We start from the raw sequence: 25,063 nt of genomic DNA, 5'->3' as shown, positions 1-25,063 counted from the left end.
AGGGCAAGTTGTAAAAATTCCAATTGGTTTAGACTTTTAGCAACATGCTTCTCACGGTGCGACCACCTTCACTTGCATTTCTGCTGCAATGTAAAAGCTACACAGGGCAATCTGCATCTGTAAGACCTCTGTAGCAGGTGCATTTACATACTTTTTGGTGGTCCTACTGTTACCATACTTTAAGACAGCTCCCGGTGAGTTGGTCATAGACTGGACTCATAGGAGGCCAATAACCTTTTGTTTGCATCTGCCTGTATACGGGAATCCTGCACGCAGGCTCGGACTGGCCCATAGGGTAACAGGGCAATCCCAGGGTGGGCCCCTGTGCAGATCTATGCCCCCAACCAGCCTGTATGGGCAGTACTTGGCATGCTTCACTTGATTCACTCTGTGCAAAAAAAACAGCATCTCATCATTCATTTACCAAACTACCCAGTTTATGATTATATAGAGATATAGGTACATTTGTGAATGGGGTAGTGTAATATTTGTATGCAGGTGAAAAGTGGATGCTACTGGTGGGTCCTTGGCACCCTAGTCTGACACTGCCTGCACGTATGCAAAACCCATGAGTCAGCTACATGCAACATCAGGAAACACTCAGATGATTCATCTTCATCGCTTTGCACGTTTCCTACGTGTCTGCTACTGAAAAGTATTCATACAATCACATAGGAGCCATGTTTCACAGTGTTACAGGCAGCAGCAATTCCCAGCCTGACTGTGGATTTTCTTTCCAGAAATTAACAGCCTCATATATGCAGTTGAGCCTGTTAGTTTGGGTCATGAAATCCAATGTCGGGTAGGGAATTGGGGCCACAACTATAGCATGAAAAAAAACATGAAAATCCCCCCCCAAATTAAAAAAAAAAATAAATCTAAATCTTTACAAAACCAGTATGTCCTCATCCTCTTCTCCATCAGTCTGGTTAAGTGGAGAAACATTTATGGCACCACTTTACCCATTCTCCTGTCTGGGATGAGACTCAGCACAGGGAGGAAGTGAACCGTTCCTACAGAGTCTGGGCCTAGTGTTTATAAAAGGGTCTGGTTTGGGGTCCGTATATATTAGGAGTTCTGGATTCTTTTTATTTAAGGGATCATGTTTGGGAAGTCTCTGTTACTCTGAGCTCAGCATTAAATTTGCATTAGCAGGTTTGGTCTACGGTCTGTAACAAATGTTTTGGTGTGTGGGGTGGGGTGATCTGGTTTTTATCTAGTGTGTCTGGAGTGTTATTTATGGCGTATATAATAACTCTTTTGACTGTATTCACACTCCTCAATATTGAAATTGTGACACCTGGGTGGAAAAGTTATGCATGGAGACTTTAATGATCTGCAAATGATGAAAACATTAGAAACAAAATTCTCAAACATTTGGATTTCTTCAGTCTGGAGTGTGAGCCCCATGCAGAAATCCTGGCACCTCACTGAGGTCATTAATGGTTGCCAGTGGATGGTTCTGCCACTGAATGTGTGCTTGGGCAAATCATCAAGATACGCTGCTAGCTAGCTAGGAGTAGGCATGAGGGAACCTTTCAAGGTTCGGTTCGGATCTGTCTAACGGACTGATGTACGCCGAACAGTTTGTTGAACGTGTATGAACCTCATTGAAATCAATGGGAGGCAAAATAAACACATGGGGACAAAAAGCTTCCCAAAAAGCTCAAATTAGGAGCAGACACCATGAAAGGTGGCAGCAATGGACCCACAGTTAAAATTTTATAATGGCACAGCAGTCTGCCATAGGTCATGCATGTGGTATCAGGGTCTAGTCCAGCATTTACAGCTTGGAATTGAAGTTGAATGAGGACCTGATAGGTAAGGGAGCGGTGTAACACTTCTTAGCTGGGAGACCGCGCACCTCATGCAACAACTCCAATTTTTTTTTTCCAGCCACACTCAGGTGGCACAAACATCAGTTTCATAAGTTTCATAGAGTACTATTGGAAGAAAAATGTAAGAATAGTAACGCAGGTAGTTGACTGAAATTGATGCAGGCTTGCTGGTCTAGGAGCCCAACTTACACAGGCAACCTATGAGATGGAGACCCAACTTGGAGCCTCCACATTTAAAAAAAAAATAAAATTGTCACACACCACTAAAGTGGCATCAATTTCCACAGAGTAAAAACTGACCTCTGGCACACCTTCCACCACAGGCAACCTACCAAATGGAGACCCAACTTAGAGTCTCCACATTGCAAAAAACGTTTGTAACATCGGCAGCAGTAGCAACAGCAGGCACAGAGAACACCACAAAGATGGCACAGACTGCAATAATGCAAGACCAATGCATGAAACTAAAAATCTGCGATTGGGGTGCAAAAGTCCTTGGAGATCTGTGGCGCCCCTGAGGCTCAGTCGCCACAGAGGTACTGCACCTCCGCCTGAGGTGTGGTGCCCCACCATCCAGGTAAGTTGGAGGCTCCTGACCACGCTCCAACACTCGCACCACACACAACAGAGAAGTTCAGCAAAGCCACATTGCGGCTCCCTGCTTGGAGTGTAGCAAAGCACCTTTGGTGGCTCCCTGCTTGGAACACGAAACATGCTGGGAGGCGGGTGGAGTTGAGAATACATAAAAGAGCGGGAATGTTTAGAATTTCAGTCAGTCAGTCAGGAGGTCAGTCTGAGAGAGGAAGCCACTCAGAGACGAGTGAGGAAGGAAGATCCCGGAGAGAGGGATGGAGGAAGGAGGTGCTGCAGCAGACCTCAGTGAGCTGGGTCCGCTGGCACGGGAAGGGAAAGAGGAGAAAGACATTGAACTGAACCCTGATCTTCCATAAGAAAGAAAGACAAGTACGGAACGCTGGAGTAAAAGGGAACACAGAGGACGTGGGTTAGAGGAAGAACCCTGCCTAGAAGTTCTAAGCGCAAGGCTGGGGCCTGGTCCCCGAGGTTGTACAGACACTAATGGTTCTGCAGCAGACACCGGTGGAGTAGTGGGCTGTAAATGCACTACTCCCATCTAAGACTTGGGGGCACAACAGCAACTTGGATAGAGAGCCGGGACTCAGGAGTAAGGAGTCCCCAAAGCAGGCTACAGCTGTCTGCCGTACAAGTAGAGTTCTTGGGAACATCTGTCAGGAGGCACTCCAGTGTACCTCAGTACTAGGAGTACTTCACACTTAAAGGCGCTATAGAGGAGACGTTCAGAAAGGCACATATTGGCGGAGTGTTGGAAGGGAGCATTCCATCTTGCCTGGAGGTTGACTGAGTCCCTGACCCGGAGGACACGGCACGGAGGCAGGCACCGGTGTGTACTACAGACTGTGAGTAAAGCTTTGGAACTACAAGCCCTGGTGTCATCCATTCATTCTTGCGCCAACGCACCCAGCACCGCTACATCTGGGTACCAGCTTCTACACCGCTTGTGCCTCTCCTCTTCCCCAACATCTACACTGCCCTGGGGCTACAGCTCCACCTGTGGGGAGCTTCACCATCTTGGCTGCAACACACCACCAGCCCCAGAGGATCTGCATGCAGCGTCGGCCTAACATTTCACTTGCCGAACGCCACAGGTGGCGTCACGAACTATTCCATTCACTACATTCTACCATTCAATTTCCCCCATTAATTGGGCGCCCAGGGCCACGGACCGGGTCACCGCTGCCGTGACACATCCCGCCGACACCGGCCCGGTACTGAGTACCCCACAGCCCTGGGAGGGCGACCCAGATCCATGATTTGTTCACTTTGATGAAAGTTAGGCGGTCTACACTTTCAGGGGACAGCCAGATTTGCTTATCCGTCAGGACACCACCAGCAGCGTTGAAGACACATGCTGAGAGAACACTGGCTACTGGGCACGTTAAAACCTTCAAGGCGTGTGAGGCGAGCTCAGGCCACTCATCCATTTCAAAATGTAAAAGAGTCCAACCCCCCATGATGGCATTTATATTGAGCTCCAGATGCTCTTGCACCATCCTCTCCAGTCGTTCACAACTTGTCAGACTTGAAACTTGTTTTGCTGGTGCACAGGCTTGTCTAAAAACTGTATTAAACAACTCACATAAATTGCTTATACCACTTACACTGCTGCTGCTAATGTTTTGGCGATGACGCCTTGACGTTCCCTGGGTTGGATGTCTAGAACTTGGGTGCACACTGTGTGCCTCACTGCTGCCTTGGGGAAAGTAACTCTTAAGATTGTCTACAAGTGTATTTCGATACTCCAGCATGTGCACATCCCTTTCCAGGTGGGGAAGTATCTGGCTAACTTTACTTTTGCACAGTGGATCTAACAGAGTGGCAACCCAGTAGTCAGCACTATTTCTAACCCTAAGAAGATGGGCATCATGGTGAAGATGGTGCAGCAAGAAGGTGCTTATGCGTTGGTCGCTTCCATGAGGTCCAAGTCCATGTTGTATTGGTGGCAGGGTAACACTCAAGGTTGCTTCCTCCGTCACATCCCACCAACCATGGACAACAGAGAGATCATTATCCTCTTCATCTCCTGACTGTTGCGTGTCCATCACCTCTTCCTTCTCCATTTGTTACTCGGCTACTGCACCTTCACTAACAGTTTATCACCAGCCCCCCTTGATCACTGTAAGCCATCCTCCCGTGGCACCTGCCTGTGCGATGACAGTCCTGAAATTTGAGATACTGTTATCCCTTCCGCATCCTCTTCTGCTTACATCTCTTCCTCTGGGACCATCACCTCCTCACTCAGACAAGTCAAAGTGTGCTCCAGCATGTAGATGACCGGAATAGTGATGCTGATGATGGCATCGTCAGCTCTAACCATCATAGTAGCCATTTCAAAACTGTGCAGAAGGGAGCAGAGGTCCTTCATCTGTGCGCACTCCGCAAGTGTGATTTGCACCACGTCCAGACTGAGTTGGCCTTGGCTATGCAAATAGAACTACATCAGGGCTCGTCATGCTGACACAGCTGCTGCAACATGTGCAGAGTGGAATTCCACCGTGTTGGAACATTGCTAATCAAACAGATAACCAGTAGGCCAAAAGACCTCTGTAGCGATGCAAGTCAATGACCAGCAGGGTGCAATCTTCGGAAATGAGCACACAGCAACCATGCTTTCTGCAGCAGCACATCCAGGCCGGGATAGTAGCGGAGAAATTGCTGTACCATCGTGTTAAGGACATGGTCCATGCAAGGCACATGTGTGAGGTTGCCACGGCGTAGGGCCGCTACCAGGTTTGCACCATTATCACACACAGCCTTCCCTGGCTCCAGGTTTAGGGGAGACAGCCATTGCTCTATCTCGGCCTGGATAGATGTCCACAACTCTTGAGCTGTGTGACTGTGATCTCCAAGGCATATTAATTTTAACACTGCCTGATTGCGGTGAGCCTTGGCTGTGCAACATGGAGGTAAGGGGGATGCTCCCTGCACTGTTGGAACACATGCCTGATTAAGGGAGATGTTGAGGGCACAGGAGGAAGCCCTAGCAGAGGTGGAGGAGGCAGAAGCAGTGGAGGAACTGTTAGATACAGAGGTTTGTCTCACAATCCTTGGGAATTCCAAGACTTGTGGAGCAGCGCCTGCCCCAAAAGCCACCAGAGTCACCCAGTGCCCAGTCAGCGAGATGTATGAAAATTAGTGGAAAAAGCTACTGACCAAGAAAACGCAGGGATCACCACAACAAATATGAATTTTATTAATTACAGAAAGACAACACCATATAAAAACATTTAAAAGGTCATAAAATGACACATGTAAAGCACAAAAGGCTCATGATAGAGCCAACAAGACTCACCCCGTATTATGAAAACAAGTAAGTTAGCTCAAGAATAAATGATAATACACAGTGACTGAGCAATTATACCTATTAGAATATTATACCTATTAGAATATTATGTCACAAAATCCCACCATAAACTCCTGCTAATGAAATGGCAAAAGGCCCATGATAATGGACGGGCCACAATAATCATCTGTCTTAATATAAACCAAAGTTTAGACAGTATATGACCAGTAAGCCTAATTGACAAAATATGCCCCTAAACTGTGAAGGAGCCACATACATGATCTGGGACACAGCGCGACAGGTAATGCAGAGAAATTAGACAACCTGTGAAATAAATAACACCTAAGACTCCCAAAAGTAATAAAGACCCCAGAGTAGACTCCTGAAAGTAATGGACCCAAGACCCCCAAAAGTAATACAGACAACAGAGTAGACTCCTGAAAGTAGTATGGACCCAAGACCCCCCAAAGTAATACAGACAACAGAGTAGAGTAGTAGGTCTGTATTGCTTTTAGGGGTCTGAGATAATAATCTTTATATAGCGCTAACATATTCCGCAGCGCTTTACAGTTTGCACACATTATCATCACTGTCCCCGATGGGGCTCACAATTTAGATTCCCTATCAGTATGTCTTTGGAGTGTGGGAGGAAACCGGAGTAAACCCACACAAACATGGGGAGAACATACAAACTCCTTGCAGATGTTGTCCTTGGTAGGATTTGAACCCAGAACCCCAGCGCTGCAATGCTATCCACAAAGCTACCATGCCACCCTTTGGTGGTTCGCGGTCCATATAATTTTCAGGGCTCTGGCCTGGGATTCTCATTACTTTCGGAGATCTTGGGTTTTTGTTAATTTCAGGAGTCTAGTCCGGGGTCCGTATTACTTTTGGGAGTCTACATTACTTTTGGGGGTCTGGTATCCTTATTACTTTTGGTGGTCTTGGGTCCATATTACTTTCAGGAGTCTACTCAGGGGTCTTTATTTTTTTTTTGGGGGGGTCTGGGGTCCTTATTACTTTTGGTGGTCTTGGGTTCCTTTTACTTTCAGGATTATACTCTGAGGTCTTGGGTCTATTACTTTCAGGAGTCTACTCTGTTGTCTGTATTACTTTTGGGGGTCTTGGGTCCATTACTTTCAGAAGTCTACTCTGGGGTCTTTATTACTTTTGGGGGTCTTGGGTCCATATTACTTTCAGGAGGCTACTCTGGGGTTTTTATTACTTTTGGGGGTCTGGAGTCCATTACTTTCAGGAGCCTACTCTGGGGTTTTTATTACTTTTGGGGGTTTTGGGTCCATTACTTTCAGGAGCCTACTCTCGGGTCTGTGTTACTTTTGAGGGTCTTGGGTCCATATTACTTTCAGGAGACTACTCTGGGGTCTTTTATTACTTTTGAGGGTCTTGGGTCCATACTACTTTCAGGAGCCTACTCTGGGGTCTGTATTACTTTTAGGGGTCTTGGGTCCATTACTTTCAGGAGTCTACAATGGGGTCTGTAGTACTTTTGGTGGTCTTGGGTCCATTACTTTCAGGAGTCTACTCTGGGGTCTTTATTACCTTTGAGGGTCTTGGGTCCATATTACTTTCAGGAGTCTACACAGGGGTCTTTATTTTTTTTGGAGGGGGGTGGGGGTCTGGGGTCCTTATTACTTTTGGTGGTCTTGGGTTCCTTTTACTTTCAGGATTATACTCTGAGGTCTTGGGTCTATTACTTTCAGGAGTCTACTCTGTTGTCTGTATTACTTTTAGGGGTCTTGGGTCCATTACTTTCAGGAGTCTACTCTGGGGTCTTTATTACTTTTGGGGGTCTTGGGTCCATTACTTTCAGGAGCCTACTCTGGGGTCTGTATTACTTTTAGGGGTCTTGGGTCCATTACTTTCAGGAGTCTACAATGGGGTCTGTATTACTTTTGGTGGTCTTGGGTCCATTACTTTCAGGAGTCTACTCTGGGGTCTTTACCTTTGAGGGTCTTGGGTCCATATTACTTTCAGGAGTCTACAATGTAGTCTGTATTCATTTTGGAGTAGTTGGAGAGTCTGTATTCCTGCAGGGTGTTGTATTTATTTTGAGGGTCCGGTCTAGGGTGTTATTTTGGGCATCTACAAAAGTCTGGGGGGTTTGTGTATATATATTTATGGGCCTCGTCTGGCTTTTGCATGCATTCTTACTGGGGTCATTACAGTGGCAGCCTGGGGGGGCGTCCTATATGAATAAATTGCCCATAATTCATTTTGCAGCAGAAAATACTTCACTTTTCTGAATCTCGCTGGTTGCTACGGGTGAAGAGGCACTCTGCCGTTATGTACACTGGAGCTAGAGACCACCTATCAGTGTTTATGCCTTTCTTGCTGCGCGCACAGGAGAAAAGTGTCCTTCTCTCCTCCTCCCGCCACCTCCTCCCGCCACCTCCTCCCGCCACCTCCTCCCGCCACCTCCTCCCGCCACCTCCTCCTCCCGTCTAGAGTGGGCGTGGCGTCTATTTGTTTACAGACACGTACTGCGCTCTCCACGTACGTCACATGTGACGTCACGGGGAGCCCGCCTTCTGCCCTGTACCTCTTCCGGGTGCAGCTGGAGACTGCTGAGAGCCGCTGAGACACGGGCTAGTCATGAAGGCTGCCGTTCTCCTCATCGTCCTGAGCTGCTGCTGCCTGCTGCCATGGGAGGCCCAGCCACACACGCCGGGCTCCGCGTTGCACAGCTGCTTCTGTCAGGTGAGCGGACCCTCCGGTTACTGTTAGGTACTTACTGGGCTATGTGGCTGCTGCTGTCAGTGCACAGACTTATCAGGTGCAGTGGGAAGGTAAAGCATGGTGGATAACGAGTCATGGAGGAGAAATACGGTATGTCCCACACCATTGTGGCCTTTGCTCGAAACAAACAAACAATAATTCACATCTCAGATGGACATAACCTTACTCCAGTGCTGGAGAACGCGGAGCTGAAATTGTGACCTTAGTCTGACAATCAGCTGGGAACATCCCGAAACAGAACCTCGCTCACAGCCACGAACATAATAAAGAGGAATAAACCAGGCGAACGCATAAAATACCTAAAAAGAGGCGCAAGCGGGAAACTAAAGACCCCAAAAACGAGCCAAGAAAGGTGCAAATGCAGCAATGAGTCGCGGCCTTTACTTCCACATTGCCTTAAACTTTTTGCCAATCTGTCTTCTGTCCCTACTTTGTTGCATTGGATTTCCTGTTGTGTCCGATATAATACGTGACAATCCTCATAAGAGGCGGCACAGACTCCAGGGCAGATCATATATCGGTCTGTCCTAACTGCATCATTTATGGCCTCTCCATTGGGTTAGGAGCTGGGTGATAAGAGGGATAAACTGGTCATCTGCCCACTGTCATCTTCAGCCCCTACAGCTGTAACTTGCATCAGATCTGGGCATGGTATGGCGGTGTTATTTATGCACTGCGTATCTATATTGTCTGAATAATATGGGCATGGGTTGGCTCGCGTTCATGTGTTCTGACTTGTCCAGGACTGGAAAGACTTGTCAGTTTTCTTGGGGAGAAAAAAAAAATCTACCGTATCTATCTACAGTTTCAGACCCTTTCACTATTTTAAAGCTGCAGTACCAGACACAACCTCTAGTTACGAGTGGTGCTGTCTCTGGAAGAAAACTGCCATGTTTTTAATCTTTTTTTATTTTTTTATATAATTTTGTTTACCGGAGATCGTTGGCATCCTGCGGCGCTGCAGCTGTTTATTTTATATTGCACCATTATTTCCGCAGACCTCATTATCATCGTTGTTTCCATTGGGGCTCACAATCTAGATTCTCTATCAGTATGTCTTTGGTGTGTGGGAGGAAATACATGCAAACTCCTTGCAAATGTCCTTGGTGGGATGGGGGCCTAGGACCCCGGCGTTGCTAAGCAACAGTGCTAACCACTGAGCCACCGTGCTGGTAAAAAGACAAACGAAAGCTACAGCTGCCAACATCCTGACAGTCCATGTCTGGAACTTGTAGCTATGCAAGTTGCGAATGTTTGATTCGTGGGACCCAGCAGTTGGTAATTTCCCGGTATCCAGAATATGGGTTCTGTGTACACCTCCCCCTTGTATGGGATGCATGCATGCTTATTGGTCCCCTTTTCCTGCTTTTTGGTTCATTGTGGAGTAATTGGACAGTTTGGTGGATGGTACCTGCAGTGAAAGGGGAGTTTTTTTTCATTATTTCAGGAAAAATCCTATTTAACTTCCTTTTTACAACTTGTTAAAGTTAAACTCCCCCCTCTAATTCTTCTTTTCGTTCTCTAGGTTGCCGGTTACCTTGATGATTGCACGTGTGATGTGGAGACTATAGACCAATTTAATAACAAGAAACTATTTCCTAAACTTCAAAAACTCTTGGAAACAGACTATTTCAGATACTACAAGGTAATTCCTATGTGACTCCCATTGTTGGCTGCAGTGCTAGTTAGACTTGGGTTATTTTGGGACGTGGCACTACCTGGCCTGGGGCACCATGTTATAAATCTGACTCTCCTGCATTGTTGCACCCTATCATGTTTGTGTTCCATTATAACTTGGTGTTGCCCAGTGAGGCAGGTATACTTACTTTGAAAATCTACATCTGAATGGCTGTATAACACCTTGTGAAACTTTACCTGCTTAATTGTAAAATGATTAAGAGACCAGACTTGTAAAATGTTTTTTTTTTGTTTTTTTTTTTTAAATTGTAAGATTTTTCAGCCACTCGGAGATGGATTCACAATAAACACATCAGCCTCAACAGGTCTAAAATCTTTTTAGCAATGTAGGTAATTTGTGTTGTGAAATTTATGACTGATACACCCTTTAAGCACTTGGCTAGTGTTTTTTTTTTTTTTTTTTTTTTTTTTTTGTTTCAAGAGCCACAATCTATCTTATCTTTTTTTCACATTTTCATGGTTAAAAAAAAAAAATTCTGAACTTTCATGAAAGTATCAAATTAGTTTGTCAACTTTTGACACTTGTGTTGCAGTATATATTGTAAGTGTTAAGCCCCCGTTACACACTGCGATATCGCTGTAAAGTCACCGGTTTAGTGACGTAGCAGCGATATTGCTAGCGATATCGTTGCATGTGATACTTGCCTCCAACGATGAGCAGCGGTCGGTCGCGCGAGAACTCCCTGGACCATTCCTCGTCGGCCACTTCCTGCTGCGCTTCCTGTGGAGGCGGGCGGGAGGACGTCAGATCGCCGCGTCTGATAGGTAAGTAGCGACCCCCGACCCCTGCTATGTCGCTGCTGAGATCTGCCTGTGTGGCAACCACTTAGCGATGCACCAGCGATCCATATCGTTGTCTGGATCCCTGGTGCATCGCTAAGTGTAACGGTACCCTTAGTACCAAGATGGCAGCTAGGGGGTCTTTCACTGGCTCCCTATGATGACTCCATGTAAATGCTGCTGTCAGCGGCATATGTTGCTTGTGGCGCCCCCTTCACACATGAGGATCCTGGTGCAGACTTTCATGCATTAATTGAGTTGTCTTCTATTACCCTGTTCTTGTACTGATGGTAATGTTATATTTTGGGTCTTAAGTCTCAATATAATATATTTTTAGGCAAATCTGAAGAAGCCGTGTCCATTCTGGAAAGATAACAGCCACTGTGGAATCCGGGACTGTGCTGTGCAGCCTTGTCCCACGGTGAGTACCACCGCTGCCTGTGTGCATGCTCCTGCAGTCTGATTGTGGATGATCTAGTGATATCGTATGACCACATTGGTTTGAGCGTTTGGATTTACAAGCCTGCAGCAGCTGGGAAGCCGCAGGTATTAAGGACTTGATTTAATTCCCCACTTGCCTGATTCACTCCTGGGTAGGAAACCTTTCACTTACCAGCTGCTACCGAGCTAAAGTGTCCCACGGGGAACTGTAGTTTAGCAACAGCTGGAGAGATGTGGCCGACCTACAGGTGATCATATCTGAAAGCATTGCCGTAAGAATGGAAAAGGGCGCTTAGAATTATGTACCCGGGTCAAGAGACAGAACAGTAGCCATGAGTAACTTATATGTGCGGATAACATAAAGGTGAAGCATGAAATATCTCACATTGTGTGAGGGTGGAGGGAAACTACAACTGTTCTCTCCCCTGCACATCCTCTGGTGACCCCCAAAGGGACGGAGACAGGAGCTTTTCTGTATATTGCCCCTATTACCAATCACAGTCTGTTAGTACAGGGGTGGGGCGCTCATTTTCTGGAGGGCCGCATGACCCTAATCCCCTTCTGCTCCGGTCTGCGCTGTGTACTTAAGCACAACTGCCGCCATGTAGTGACATTATCTTGTCTGCTGTGCTCTCAGACCCACATGCTCCTGGATGGCAGCAGGCGATGACGGCTCACCATTCCATCATTGTGTTTATCAGTATCTGATACTGATGAATGCGAGACGCTGGGCAGAGGATGGCCGCCGTGGTATGGGACACCGCTGTATCCAGCCCTTTGGCTATCACAAGCCACACTTTGCCCAGGTCTGTTAGTTTTTTTTTTTTGTTTTTTTTTCCACCCTGCACAGGCACCAGTAACCCCCAAATAGTGGGATAAAGAATCTTCCCTCTATCACCTCCCTAACCAGTCACCACCTATTCATATCATTCCTGATTTACACTGTGTGGAGATGGTATTTCTTATTTATATATTGTTAATGTGATTATTTCTCATTTGCTATGCACTAATCCATTGTTTTGTTCTTAGGATGCAGTTCCACCTGGTATAAAGTCTCCAGGATTTAAGGTTAGATTTGAGTGTCCCCCCACCCCAGTAAGTGGCTATGTTGTAATCTAAAAATCCCATAGCCTTCAGGTCTTTATATTCTAGAGATGCAATAAAATATGGAATATTATAAGATCTATAGCAAGACAGGATTCCTCACATTGACTAATTGTGGACATGTCGGCATGTTACTGCAGCGATAGTGCACAGTCAGGAGCTGCTGTAAGAGCAAAGCTTATTTCTCTACATGAGGAGCACATGGTGTATTCCTGTATACAGCTCAGGAAGCGGAAAGCATTGCTTCCTCCTGTAGATCCAGGTCATTCGATGGCCGGATGTCCACAGGGAATAGAAGCTGCTGGGTGTTAGCGGACGAAGATCAGCTCAGTGGTTCCAGCCCAAGTCTGGCATATTGGCTCAACTTAGTGAGCAAGTCTAGATACAGGAACATCTGCAACAAACAATCATAGATTATTGTCTCCCACAAGAAATTACAGTGGGCACAACATGTAAAATTAAAATAAATCCAATTTAATTCTGGAGCGCCGATTCTAGCCCAGCCACTACCAACTAAAATAATTACCAATGTGGAATGAAATTTTAAGTGCATAAAAAACTTAAAATGCAAATAAATAAACCTCCCATGTATTTGTTTTCTTTACGCCCCCACCATTGATATCAATAAAAACAAAAATGCCCCTTTTTTGTAAGGTTTTTTTTTTTTTTCTCCTCGGAAGGTTCCTCATGTTGAGGTGTTTTATAGTAAAAGACCTGAATGTACAACATCCTATTGAGTGACATTTTCCTGCGTTGCTTTACAATGGTATTGAGAAGAAATGATTAATGTTAAGATCAAATCATGATCATTTTATTCTGTTAACGATTTTCTATGAAGTTTCTGTGATCATCCAGAAGATTAGGTAATTGGCACTCGGTCCTCTTGTGTAAGGCTTGGGTTTTGTGGAGAGTTAGAGCAGCGGTCGATAAAGAAACAGTTTTTCCGTGTATATTAGGCTGCCACGACTTCCTTCCTATGCAGTGAAAATGATGGTGTCAGCAGCGCTTGCAGTACCCACATGTAGAACCTAGAAGCCGCTGACAGCGCACCTGCGGGGGACAATAAACGCTAAGCGTTTTGGGGACTGAAATATTATTCATGATTAGAGAATGATTGTTGTGTTTTTTTGCCTTCCTCTGGATCAACATGTTAGGATAGGATATGGGTTGAACTAGATGGACTTAAAGTCTCCCTTCAACCTTAATAACTATGTTACTATGTTAGATGTCTGAAAACTGAAGCAAATGTATCAGGAAAAGGCAGAAAAACCTGTCAAAGTGGCATAGTTAAGTGTATTATTTTTTATGTTGGGCCTGGCATAATGAGAGTTGTAGTTGCGCAGGTTTGAGACCTTCTGCATGGCATGCTCTGCTGAATGTACCATATGTACACCTGTGACAATGGATGTTTTCAGGGGACATGACCCCGGCTTGTGTATTTGCTGTCATTGTGACATCTGTGTGTATTTGTCTTGTCGCTTGGCTTCTGCAGGTCATGGAGGGCCATCAATGACGTGACAGATCGATATCCTGCAGTACTGGTGTCTTTCATAGCCACAATGGGATTTTTTTTTTTTTTTTGTGTTGCAAGAGGAACGTAAAAACTTCCTTCCTCCTGATTATCTGCAGAGACATGTCCTGTTCTTGTGCGCTGACATTTTCAGAAGGCCGTTTTTTTTTTTTTTTTTTGTTTGTTCCTGTATATAAGATCCCCTTGTTTTAGTATCAAAAGCCTCAAACTGAACAACGCTTATGTATTCTCGTCTTTAGCAGCTGTAACGTCAGTTCTATGAGTTGTCGCCCATGCTTTCCCCAAAAACTGTGTTTAGCGTTATTCATCGGCGGTCCAGGAAGTGAAATGTGGGGTCTGTGGTTCAGTTTCTGGTGTTTTTCCAAGTTCATGTGAAACCACCCTATGAGATGGGTGAAAAGTTGATGGGCGATTGTCAGTTATACCTTGTTCCCCCCCCCCCCCCCCCCCAATAATCCTGATAAGGAGTGTGGTCTCAGCATATTCTCCCATTGCATCGGGATTTGCTGCACAAGCTGTTGTAGAGTGAAGGGACAGTGACTGCAGTATGGAGGAACATGATGCTGGGTCACTGAGGAAGCACTCAGTAACTTGATATAATTGTGCTGGTGAATTGTGAATGATGCTTTGTGTGGTTGATGTCTGCTGGCAGCACATGACACCGCTCCGGCCTGACACATGGCAGAATATTACACACATGCACATTATTATGGTTTGGTTTTGATCCTTCCACCCCCATTCATCTCCAAAATGGAGTCTTTGCTGACATCTTAATGGAGCACAAGGCATATGTATGGTAGGATGCTCTCTTCATATTCACGGAAGAACTCGCATGAGCACCGCACTGAGCTTTCTTAGTGTTGAAACTTGAATGAAGCGTTAAAGTTCCCCTGTGATCAGGATTGTCTACATTAACTACAGACAGTGTCAGGTCAGCGCCGTTATACTGATTACACTGATACCTGGTGATGAAATCAGTCTTGTGGTTGTTGTGTAATCTTTATTTTCAGTTTTGAGTTGATATGATCGTGCTATGGAGCAGTGGGTGGGTCTTTGGCAACCTGTCGGTGGGGCTTTGTGGTGCTCTGATTAGGTATTCACTAGGATGGCTTCTGACAGGTCACTGATCTTTCTCTGCCCCGCCCCCTATTTTACATAATGAATATTCTACATGCTGAAAAAAACGTAATTCCCCTCGGCAGGCGACGGTCGTGGCCCCTGCGCTGCAGTTAATCACATATGTACTGTGTATATAATTAATATGGTTGAAGTTATCCTAATGTTAAAAAAAAAAAATCCATAAAATGGCGCCTGCGCACTAGCAGCTATCGGTGATCTTATAAATGTTACTGCGCAGGTGGCAACATCTTGCTGGAGGAAACATAATAGTCACTGAGCACAATCCTGCTGGCAGGTTCGCTTTAAAGTGCATGCACGATCAGAGCTACATGCATCTCCTCCTGGTCACAGGCTGTAGATCTCTCGTACACTTGCGACCTCTGCTCCATGCATCTCCTGCTGGTCAGTCTGTAGATCGCTCTCATACATGTGCGACCTCTGCTTCATGCATCTCCTCCTGTTCACAGGCTGTAGATCTCTAGTACATGTGCGACCTCCGCTCCATACATCTCCTGCTGGTCAGTCTGTAGATCGCTCTCATACATGTGCGACCTCTGCTCCATGCATCTCCTCCTGGTCACAGGCTGTAGATCTCTCGTACACTTGCGACCTCCGCTCCATACATCTCCTGCTGGTCAGTCTGTAGATTGCTCTCGTACATGTGCGACCTCTGCTTCATGCATCTCCTCCTGTTCACAGGCTGTAGATCTCTAGTACATGTGCGACCTCCGCTCCATACATCTCCTGCTGGTCAGTCTGTAGATCGCTCTCATACATGTGCGACCTCTGCTCCATGCATCTCCTCTTGGTCACAGGCTGTAGGTTGCTCTCGTACATGTACAACCTCCGCTCCTTGCATCTCCTCTTGGTCACAGGCTGTAGATCGCTCTCGTACATGTACGACCTCCGCTCCATGCATCTCCTCCTGGTCACACGCTGTAGATTGCTCTCGTACATGTGCAATTTCTGCTCCATGCATCTCCTCCTGTTCACAGGCTGTAGATCTCTCGTACACGTACGACCTCCGCTCCATGCATCTCCTCTTGATCATAGGCCGTAGATTGCTCTCGTACATGTACGACCTCAGCTCCATGCATCTTCTCCTGGTCACAGGCTGTAGATTGCTGTCGTACATGTGCAACCTCCGCTCCAGGCATCTCCTCCTGGTCACAGGCTGTAGATTGCTGTCGTACATGTGCAACCTCCGCTCCATGCATCTCCTGCTGGTCACAGGCTGTAGATTGCTCCCGTACATGTACGACCTCCTCTCCATTCATCTCCTCTTGGTCACAGGCTGTAGATCGCTCTCGTACATGTGCGACCTCTGCTCCATGCATCTCCTGCTGGTCACAGGTTTTTTTTTTTTTTTTCTTTTATCTCTGCTATTATATTTATATTGCTGCATCTTGCCTACATTCTGCCATCACACCTTCATCGGTCGCTAATCAGCCTTGAATGTCACTTTGGATTGGATAGATAGCATAACATCCTGGGACTCATATTGGTAAACCTCACACCAAGCAGTCTGGTTGAGCTGGTGATTGCCTTTTTTGTCAGCCTTGATGGTGGACAGATTAGTTGCAAGAAGATAAATTAGCCACCGTGTGAAGAGAACATCCTGATTATGTAGTTTCATAATTAGGCAGAACTGCCAATGAGACTGTAGAAAAGGACTGAATGTGATGGGATTACTGACATGAGATGCTCTGCAGTCTATTGTGGGGGAGTGGTGCCTCAATAAGCAGGAAGCCATTTCCCTGGGTTACTTGTCTTGTGGTTATTTGCTCATGTGTTTTATTTGCAGATTACATTAATAATTACTGCTATAAAGCGCACAGAGGAAATATGACAATGTCTTCGGCTGGCTCGTTGCCTCCATTAATATTTACACTAATTAGTTACCATGGTGATAACACTGAATCTGTTACACGTCACCAGATATTAGTGTTAGGATTGTGTGAATGCAGCTCTGGGGTATACAGGATATAACTCAGGATCAGTAATGTAATGTATGTACACAGTGACTGCACCAGCAGAATAGTAAGTGCAGCTCTGGAGTATAATACAGGAGGTAACTCAGGATCAGTAATGTATGTACACAGTGATGGCACCAGAAGAATAGTGAGTGCAGCTCTGGAGTATAATACAGGATGTAACTCGGGATCAGTACAGTATCAGTAATGTAATGTTTGTACACAGTGACTGTGTGACGGACTCGACTTTCGCTGAGTCGTTTTCTAGAGTGGACCCTCTGGGTCGTGGCACCCACCCACCGAGGGTGAGCTGACCTTGTGAGGAACCACCCCCTATTCAGGGAGTGTCAGGGGCAAGACCAAGGGGGTGAGCCACCACGACTGCTGGAACCAGACGGCCGGCTCAAGAAAGACAAGAGTGTCTGATGACAAGGGACGTGCAGCAAACAAGACTAGACTTGATTTCAAGGTATCTTCATTAAGACGAACTCAGGGAAACAGGTGCAAGACGTGATAACAGAGAAAACACCGCAAGGTGCGTGCTTGGGCACGCCAAGGTCCATGGCATGGTACGTGCCAGGTGGCACGCTTGGTTACAGGTAAGGGCTCGATGGCATCGGACTCCTCTGGACAGTTGGCAATGATCGACAGGATCAAGGCATCTGGCTGCGGACATCAGCTCCGGACATCAGGCTGCAGTCGTCAGGCTTACGATCTCTGGCAGCGATCGGCAGATTCCGGGCATCCGGCAGGTTCAGGCAAGGAGGCACGAGAGAGCTCAAGGCATGGTGCGTGTTAGGGAACACGCCAAGGTCCACGGCTAGGTGCAAGGCAAGATTCAACACACTAGGCATGGTGCGTGTTTAGGGGACACACCAGGGTCCAAGGTCCTGGGCGCGCTAGAGAAGCCACCAGGATTCAAGGTTCTGCGCGTGCTAGAGGCACGCCAGGGGCACGGTACAAAGAATGGTCCTGGCCGTGCAAGGAGGCACGCCAGGGTACATGGTTAATAGCGGGTCGCACACGTGCTAGGGAACACATTGAGCTTTGAGGTTCAGGAGATAGTCCTGCGTGTGCAGAGGGGCATGCCGAGGTTCAGGATAGGGCTAGGACCTGTGTGTGCTAGGAGGCACACCAGGGTTCAGGCTAGAGCCTGTGCGTGCAGGAGTGCACGACAGGGTACATGGCAGGGCCTGCGCGTGCTTTTTAGAGAAGCATGGGGAGGTATGCCAAGGAACAGGCTAGGGCCTGCGTGTGCTAAGAGGGCACGCAATGCACAGGGCGGGGGCAGCGTGGGTGCAAGGAAGCACAGAGCACAGCTGAGGCACTGGCTAGCTGGTCGGGCTGAAGCTCAGACCGGCGGGCAAGACTGAGGCGAGCACGGCTGAAGCACAACAGGCGGACACAGCTTAGTCACTGGCCGACGAGCATGGCTGAGGCGCACAGACAGGCGGGCGAGGGAAGGCCAGGCGCGTGCAAAGGGCACGCAAAGAAACAAGGCAAGAACAAGGAGCGGAACATAGGCAGAAGCAAAGAGCCAGGTAAGAGAGAGTATAGGGCTAGCAGCGGAGCATAGGCCGAAGCCCAGAGCCGGGTCAAGGGAGAACCTTGAGACTAGCCAGGAAATGTGCTAGAGAGCACCAGAAGACAGAGTAAGGAAAACCAGGCAAAGACAGGGAACGAGAGAAGTACTATAAGGCAAAGAATAGCAAAGGTAAGACATGGTGAAACAGGCAAAGACAGAACAAAGGAAGTACTACAAGGCAAAGAATAACAGAGATAAGACATGGCACAAAAGACAACACAAGACATAGCACGAGACAAGAGGCAGAATACCAGCACAGAGTGTGTGCAGAGAGGCACAACAGGGCAGAGAGCGACCAAGCAGGGAAGCAACACGATACTCAGACCCCCGACCATAGGAAGGGGCAGTCTGATATAGGGCATTAGCACCTGCACTTCCGGTTCAGATCCTCCAGGATCATAGAGGGGCTAGCTAGATCAGATTCTGCTGGACCATAGAGAGGGCCACATGATCAGGGCCTCCAGGACCATAGAGACATTCACAGCAGGGAGAGCAGAGACGGGCGTGCACACAGCCACGGCATGCAGCCGTGAGGTGCGCATGTACAGCACTCCAGGAGTCACGCAGCGCAACAGTCATGAGGTGCATACTGCTCCAGGCATCATGCAACATAAGTTATGTGGTGCGTGTGCACTAGGGTGACCGGATCTCATATGGGGGGGAAAAATGTCAGAATCTTGTTCGTCTGGACCCCACAAAACGATTCCCCTTTCCAGACATTGAGAGAGCCAAAATTTGAGCTCGATCAAACGACGTTAACCCGTGCCGCTCGTCGCTCAAAGTTTGAAAAAATCCAAATTGAGGTATTTTAAGATTTAGGTATTTTGCATAGTCTGTTAGACTATAAAGAATGTGACAACAACATTGCAGAAATAGCCCTGACCAAATTTTCGAACCGTTGGTGGGATTATCGTTTTTTTGATCCCACCATTACAGACAATGAAAAGTTGTTAATGGCTAATAAATTGCTCAGTAGCACAGATGAACCATCAGAGCACGCTAACCTACATGAGTTGATAATTTTACATAGTTATCTAATCTATTCTAGAGCTTTTGTTAAAGTAGTTTTTGAAACGTCAGAATATAATGCTCGGCATTTGCTTACAACTTGCAGGACATATTGCTTTTGTTCTTCATCTTTTGTCAGAAGGTCGTTAAAGTCGGTTACTTCCTACCTCTTTTAATTTTTCTTTCCTAACTTTTGGATTTACAACCCTAGCGTGCTCTGATGGTTCATCTGTGCTACTGAGCAATTTATTAGCCATTAACAACTTTTCATTGTCTGTAATGGTGGGATCAAAAAACGATAATCCCACCAACTCTGCATTCAAATACCACAAATGGTTCGAAAATTTGGTCAGGGCTATTTCTGCAATGTTGTTGTCACATTCTTTATAGTCTAACAGACTATGCAAAATACCTAAATCTTAAAATACCTCAATTTGGATTTTTTCAAACTTTGAGCGACGAGCGGCACGGGTTAACATCGTTTGATCGAGCTCAAATTTTGGCTCTCTCAATATCTGGAAAGGGGAATCGTTTTGTGGGGTCCAGACGGACAAAATTCCGACATCGATTTTTTGCGGTCACCCTAGTGTGTACACTGCTCCAGGGGTCATGCAGCATACAAGACATGACAGGCAAGACAATTGGGTGTGCTTGCACACTGCTCCAGGGGTCATGCGGCATATCAGACATGGCGGGCATGACAGACTGCACCAGCAGAATAGTGAGTGCAGCTCTGGGGTATAATACAGGAGGTAACTCAGGATCAGTACTGGATCAGTTTGGCTATTGTGAAGTGATTCTACAAAAAGACTTTAATTCTAGGTAAAAACAATGATAACTACTAGTTAAATGTGTGGTGGTCTTTCTATGGGCGACTGCTCTTCAGACATATCTGATCTGTTATCTCTGCCATCTGGGGGTTGTCCTCTGTATGTGATGCAGATGGGCACCGGTGGTTAGTCGGGCGTTTCTCTGTACTTTCAGAATGACTTGTATTCCGTTACTTGTCTCCAGATCAGTTATTAGTTGCATTTGTTTCACCCACAAAAAAACAAACAAATTGACAAAAATCATAAACCTCTTCAACGTAAAGATAATGGTTGTTTATCTGAAAGTTGTCAAACTATTTCTAAACCCAGAGACCTTGTGCAGCTCCATTAGAGTGTATTCACATAGTTATATCGCCCTGTTTTTGTGCTTGTTATCTGTCCCCCAACCTCTATGCAGGGATTTCTTGATAGATCATTAACATTACATATATTTATATAAGGCTTATCACCTTTGTGAATGTCATGGAACGTGTGGCTTGCCTCCTTATTTCCAGCTGTTCTGGAAAGATAAAGGAGCCGCCGGCTGCCAGAAAGATATCATGGGTATTTTGGACACTCATAAAGGAGAGTATAAAGACCCCGTCACACACAGCGAGATCGCTGATTTTGAGACGCCACAGCGATATCGCTCTGTGTGACATGGATCAGCGAACGCCCCCCCCCCCCCCCCCTGCCGGGTATCGCTGATCGTCCTGGGCCATTTTTTGATCCGTTGGTGTCCCACTGGCCAGCATGCATCGCTGCGTGTGGCAGCGAGAGATCAGCGACTCTGGACGCTGGTTTCCAAGGTAAACAGCGGATAGCTAAGAGCTGCGCGGCTCTTAGATACCCGCAGTTTACATTGGAAACCAGCTTGCTCGCTGGTCCTGATCGCTGGAGGGGGCTGTCTAACTATGTCCCAGCGATCCCATCCATGTCGGATCATTGGTGGGATCGCTGGGACATCGTTATGTGTAACGGGGCCTTGAGTCGTGTATAAAGACTGATCCACTGCATCCAGCCAGGTCACCATTCTCTATGGCAGGGGCAAGGAATCTATTTATTTTTAATTTTTTTTCTCTGCCAAGGATCATTTTGATATTTATACCGTCCTTCGGGGGCTGTACAAATTGTGCTTTCCACCTGCAAAGTATGTCCTGCTGCTGGCACTGGTGTAAGGATGTGGTCTTTCACTGCACGAGCCTCAGTATTCAGGAGTGAGACCTGCGTCCCTGTGCCACAAAGCTAGAAGACATTTATGGGCCAGCGGCTGCCAAAATACAGCTGCCGACCAAGCACTGCATCCCCATGAATGTGCCCGGGGCTGGAGAGCAAGTCGAGGGCCGTAAATGGCTTGTGGTTCTCCACCCCTGCTGTATGGGGAAAGTTTTTTGGGGGCTAGCAATTGTGTTGTTGGTTTTTGTCTTTTTTTTTTTTTTTTTTTTTTTTTTTTTTTTATTTTATTATTCCCCCTGCACTGATACATTGCTGCAAATGGACAAACCAGGAGAGGGGTTTGTGTTGGGATATCAGGCTCACATGTAGTTCTCTAGATGAGATGCCTTCCATGTTCTCAAACTGCAGTACTGTAGCACTGCCCCATTCACTTCAATAGAGCGGAGTTGCAGTACCAGGCACATCCTGTGGGTAGGTGTGATGCTCTTTTGGAAGAAAGCGTGTTTTTTTTTTTTTTTTTATTACAAATACTTTTTTTTGCTATGTAATTTGCAGTACACAGAAGCAGCAAATGTGGCCAACGGAGAATTGGAGTGTGAGAAGGAGAAGAGACTGGGGGCAGTGGATGAATCCTTGAGGTGAGGGCGACTCTTGTGAGACCCATTTTCAATAATTGAGGATAATGTACTAGGACCCGACCTAAGAACTTCTGCTATTGCAGTTTTGCTGCAGCGGGAACTTTAGGTAATTTGAACATTTTACCTTCTAAGAGCTGAAATAGTCACCAACTATGCAACAAATATTATCGGTCTTAGGGCAGAGACAGACTGCCGTATTTCTGGGGCGAGAATCTCATTGTAAACCTCGTACTGGCTGTCAGCTCTCCTGACCTGAGCTTGACAGCTACATACAGTCATGGCCAAAAGTTTTGAGAATGACACAAATATTTAATTTTTACAAAGTCTACTGCTTCATTTTTTCTAATGGCAATTTGCATATACTCCAGAATGTTATAAAGAGTGATCAGCTTAACAGCAATTACTTGCAAAGTCAATATTTGCCTAGAAAATGAACTTTATCCCCCAAAACACATTTCAACATCATTGCAGCCCTGCCTTAAAAGGACCAGCTAACATCGTTTCAGTGATTGATCTCCAGCCCTGTCCTCATCAACACCCACACTTGTGTTAATGGAGCAATCTGTCATGATTAAGTAAGAATGACACCACTGGACACTTTAAAAGGAGGCTGGTGCTTGGCATCATTGTTTCTCTTCTGTTAACCATGGTTATCTCTAAAGAAACACGTGCAGTCATCATTGCACTGCACAAAAATGGCCTAACAGGGAAGAGTATCGCAGCTAGAAAGATTGCACCTCAGTCAACAATCTATCGCATCATCAAGAACTTCAAGGAGAGAGGTTCCCTTGTTGCCAAAAAGGCTCCAGGGCACCCAAGAAAGACCAGCAAGCGCCAGGACCGTCTCTTAAAAGTGTTTCAGCTGTGGGATCGGGCTACCAGCAGTACAGAGCTTGCTCAGGAATGACAGCAGGCAGGTGTGAGTGCATGTGCACGCGCTGTGAGGCGGAGACTCTTGGAGCATGGCCTGGTCTCAAGGAGGGCAGCAAAGAAGCCACTTCTCTCCAGAAAAAACATCATGGACAGACTGATATTCTGCAAGAGGTACAGGGAGTGGACTGCTGAGGACTGGGGTAAAGTCATTTTCTCTGATGAATCCCCTTTTCGATTGTTTGGGACATCTGGAAAACTGCTTATTCGGAGAAGACCAGGAGAGCGCTACCACCAGTCTTGTCTCATGCCAACTGTCAAGCATCCTGAAACCATTCATGTGTGGGGTTGCTTCTCAGCCAAGGGAATGGGCTCTCTCTGTCTTGCCTAAAAACACAGCCATGAATAAAGAATGGTACCAGAATGTCCTCCAAGAGAAACTTCTCCCAACCGTCCAAGAGCAGTTTGGCGATCAACAATGCCTTTTTCAACATGATGGAGCACCTTGCCATAAAGCAAAGGTGATAACTAAATAGCTCATGGAACAAAACAGAGATTTTGGGACCATGGCCTGGAAACTCCCCAGATCTTAATCCCATTGAGAACTTGTGGTCAATCATCAAGAGACGGGTGGACAAACAAAAACCTTCAAATTCAGACAAAATAAAAGCATTGATTTTGCAAGAATGGACTGCTGTCAGTCAGGATTTGATCCAGAAGTTGATTGAGAGCATGCCAGGGAGAATTGCTGAGGTCCTGAAGAAGAAGGGTCAACACTGCAAATATTGACTTGCTGCATTAACTCATTCTAACTGTCAATATAACCTTTTGCTACTCATAATATGATTGCAATTATTTCTGTATGTGATAAAAACATCTGACAAACACACATAAAAACCAGAGGCCAGCAGATCATGTGAAAATATATTTGTGTCATTCTCAAAACTTTTGGCCGTGACTGTAGTAATCCATCTTTGAAAAAAAAACCTACAAAAAGCAAAATAAACAAAAACCCTACTATAACTAAATAAGTAAAAAGCAAGTGCATTTAAATAACACAGGATTCTTAGTAATACGATTTTTGATCAAAAAAAGCATGACAGCCATTGCCCCCCCCCCCCATCGAGACAGTCCTACACTGTCTAATATTTAACCTTACCATGTGTCGAAGTCAACCTCAGTGTGTGAATAAGGGCAGACAAAAGGACCAGTTCCCGACCGAAGGACACCAGCCAGGGGAAGCTTTTAAGGGCTCATGCGCACTTGCGTGAGACTTGCACGATTCTCGTGCGAGTCTCTCACATGAAAACCTGGCACTGCCGCCAGCACTCAGCGGCATAGAAATGTAGCCGCACGCTCCACGCAGTGCCAGGTTTTCACGCGAGAGACTCGCACGAGAATCGTGCGAGTCTCTCGCAAGTGAGTATGAGCCCTAAATGTGATATACAGCTCGAGGATGAGGCCACACCCTGTATATTACATTTAAAAGCTTCCCCTGGCTGGTGTCCTTGGGTCGGAAACTGGTCCTTTTGTCTGCCCTTATTCACACACTGAGATTTACTTCGACATAGGGTAAGATTTTAATATTAGACAGTGTAGGACTGTCTCGATTGGGGGTCACCTTGGCGATGGCGAGATGCTTTTTTTGATCAAAAAATGTAAGAAAGTTATTACTAAGAACCCTGTTATTTAAATGCACATGCTTTTTACTTAGTTATAGCAGGGTGTTTATTTTGCTTTTTGTAGTTTTTTTTTTTTTTTTTTTCAATGTTTTATGGCCAAAGTGAACATGCGTTCATATGCTGCATGTATACCAACTTCAACTAAGCTCAATTTTTGTGTTTTTTCATAGTAAT

At 46.1% G+C, this 25,063-nt stretch overlaps 1 protein-coding gene across 1 annotated transcript in view; it reads left to right on the top strand.

Moving 5' to 3' along the window:
• The first annotated feature begins 8,221 nt into the window (after positions 1-8,221).
• The window catches only part of ERO1A (endoplasmic reticulum oxidoreductase 1 alpha), a 65,910-nt gene continuing 49,068 nt past the window's right edge, over positions 8,222-25,063 (top strand). The window contains exons 1-5 of the mRNA XM_073577920.1: positions 8,222-8,436; positions 10,001-10,120; positions 11,291-11,374; positions 12,424-12,462; positions 22,255-22,337. Coding sequence (XP_073434021.1) covers positions 8,332-8,436; positions 10,001-10,120; positions 11,291-11,374; positions 12,424-12,462; positions 22,255-22,337 — 431 coding nt within the window. The 5' untranslated portion in view covers positions 8,222-8,331. The remainder of the gene's footprint in view (positions 8,437-10,000; positions 10,121-11,290; positions 11,375-12,423; positions 12,463-22,254; positions 22,338-25,063) is intronic.

The sequence above is a fragment of the Dendrobates tinctorius genome, unplaced genomic scaffold (assembly GCF_039654945.1).
Source record: "Dendrobates tinctorius isolate UK_male_01 unplaced genomic scaffold, ASM3965494v1 ptg000058l, whole genome shotgun sequence".
In the NCBI taxonomy this organism is placed as follows: Eukaryota; Metazoa; Chordata; class Amphibia; order Anura; family Dendrobatidae; genus Dendrobates; species Dendrobates tinctorius.
The sequence above is the reverse complement of the archived record's forward strand: the minus strand, read 5'-3'. Positions and strand labels throughout refer to the sequence as shown.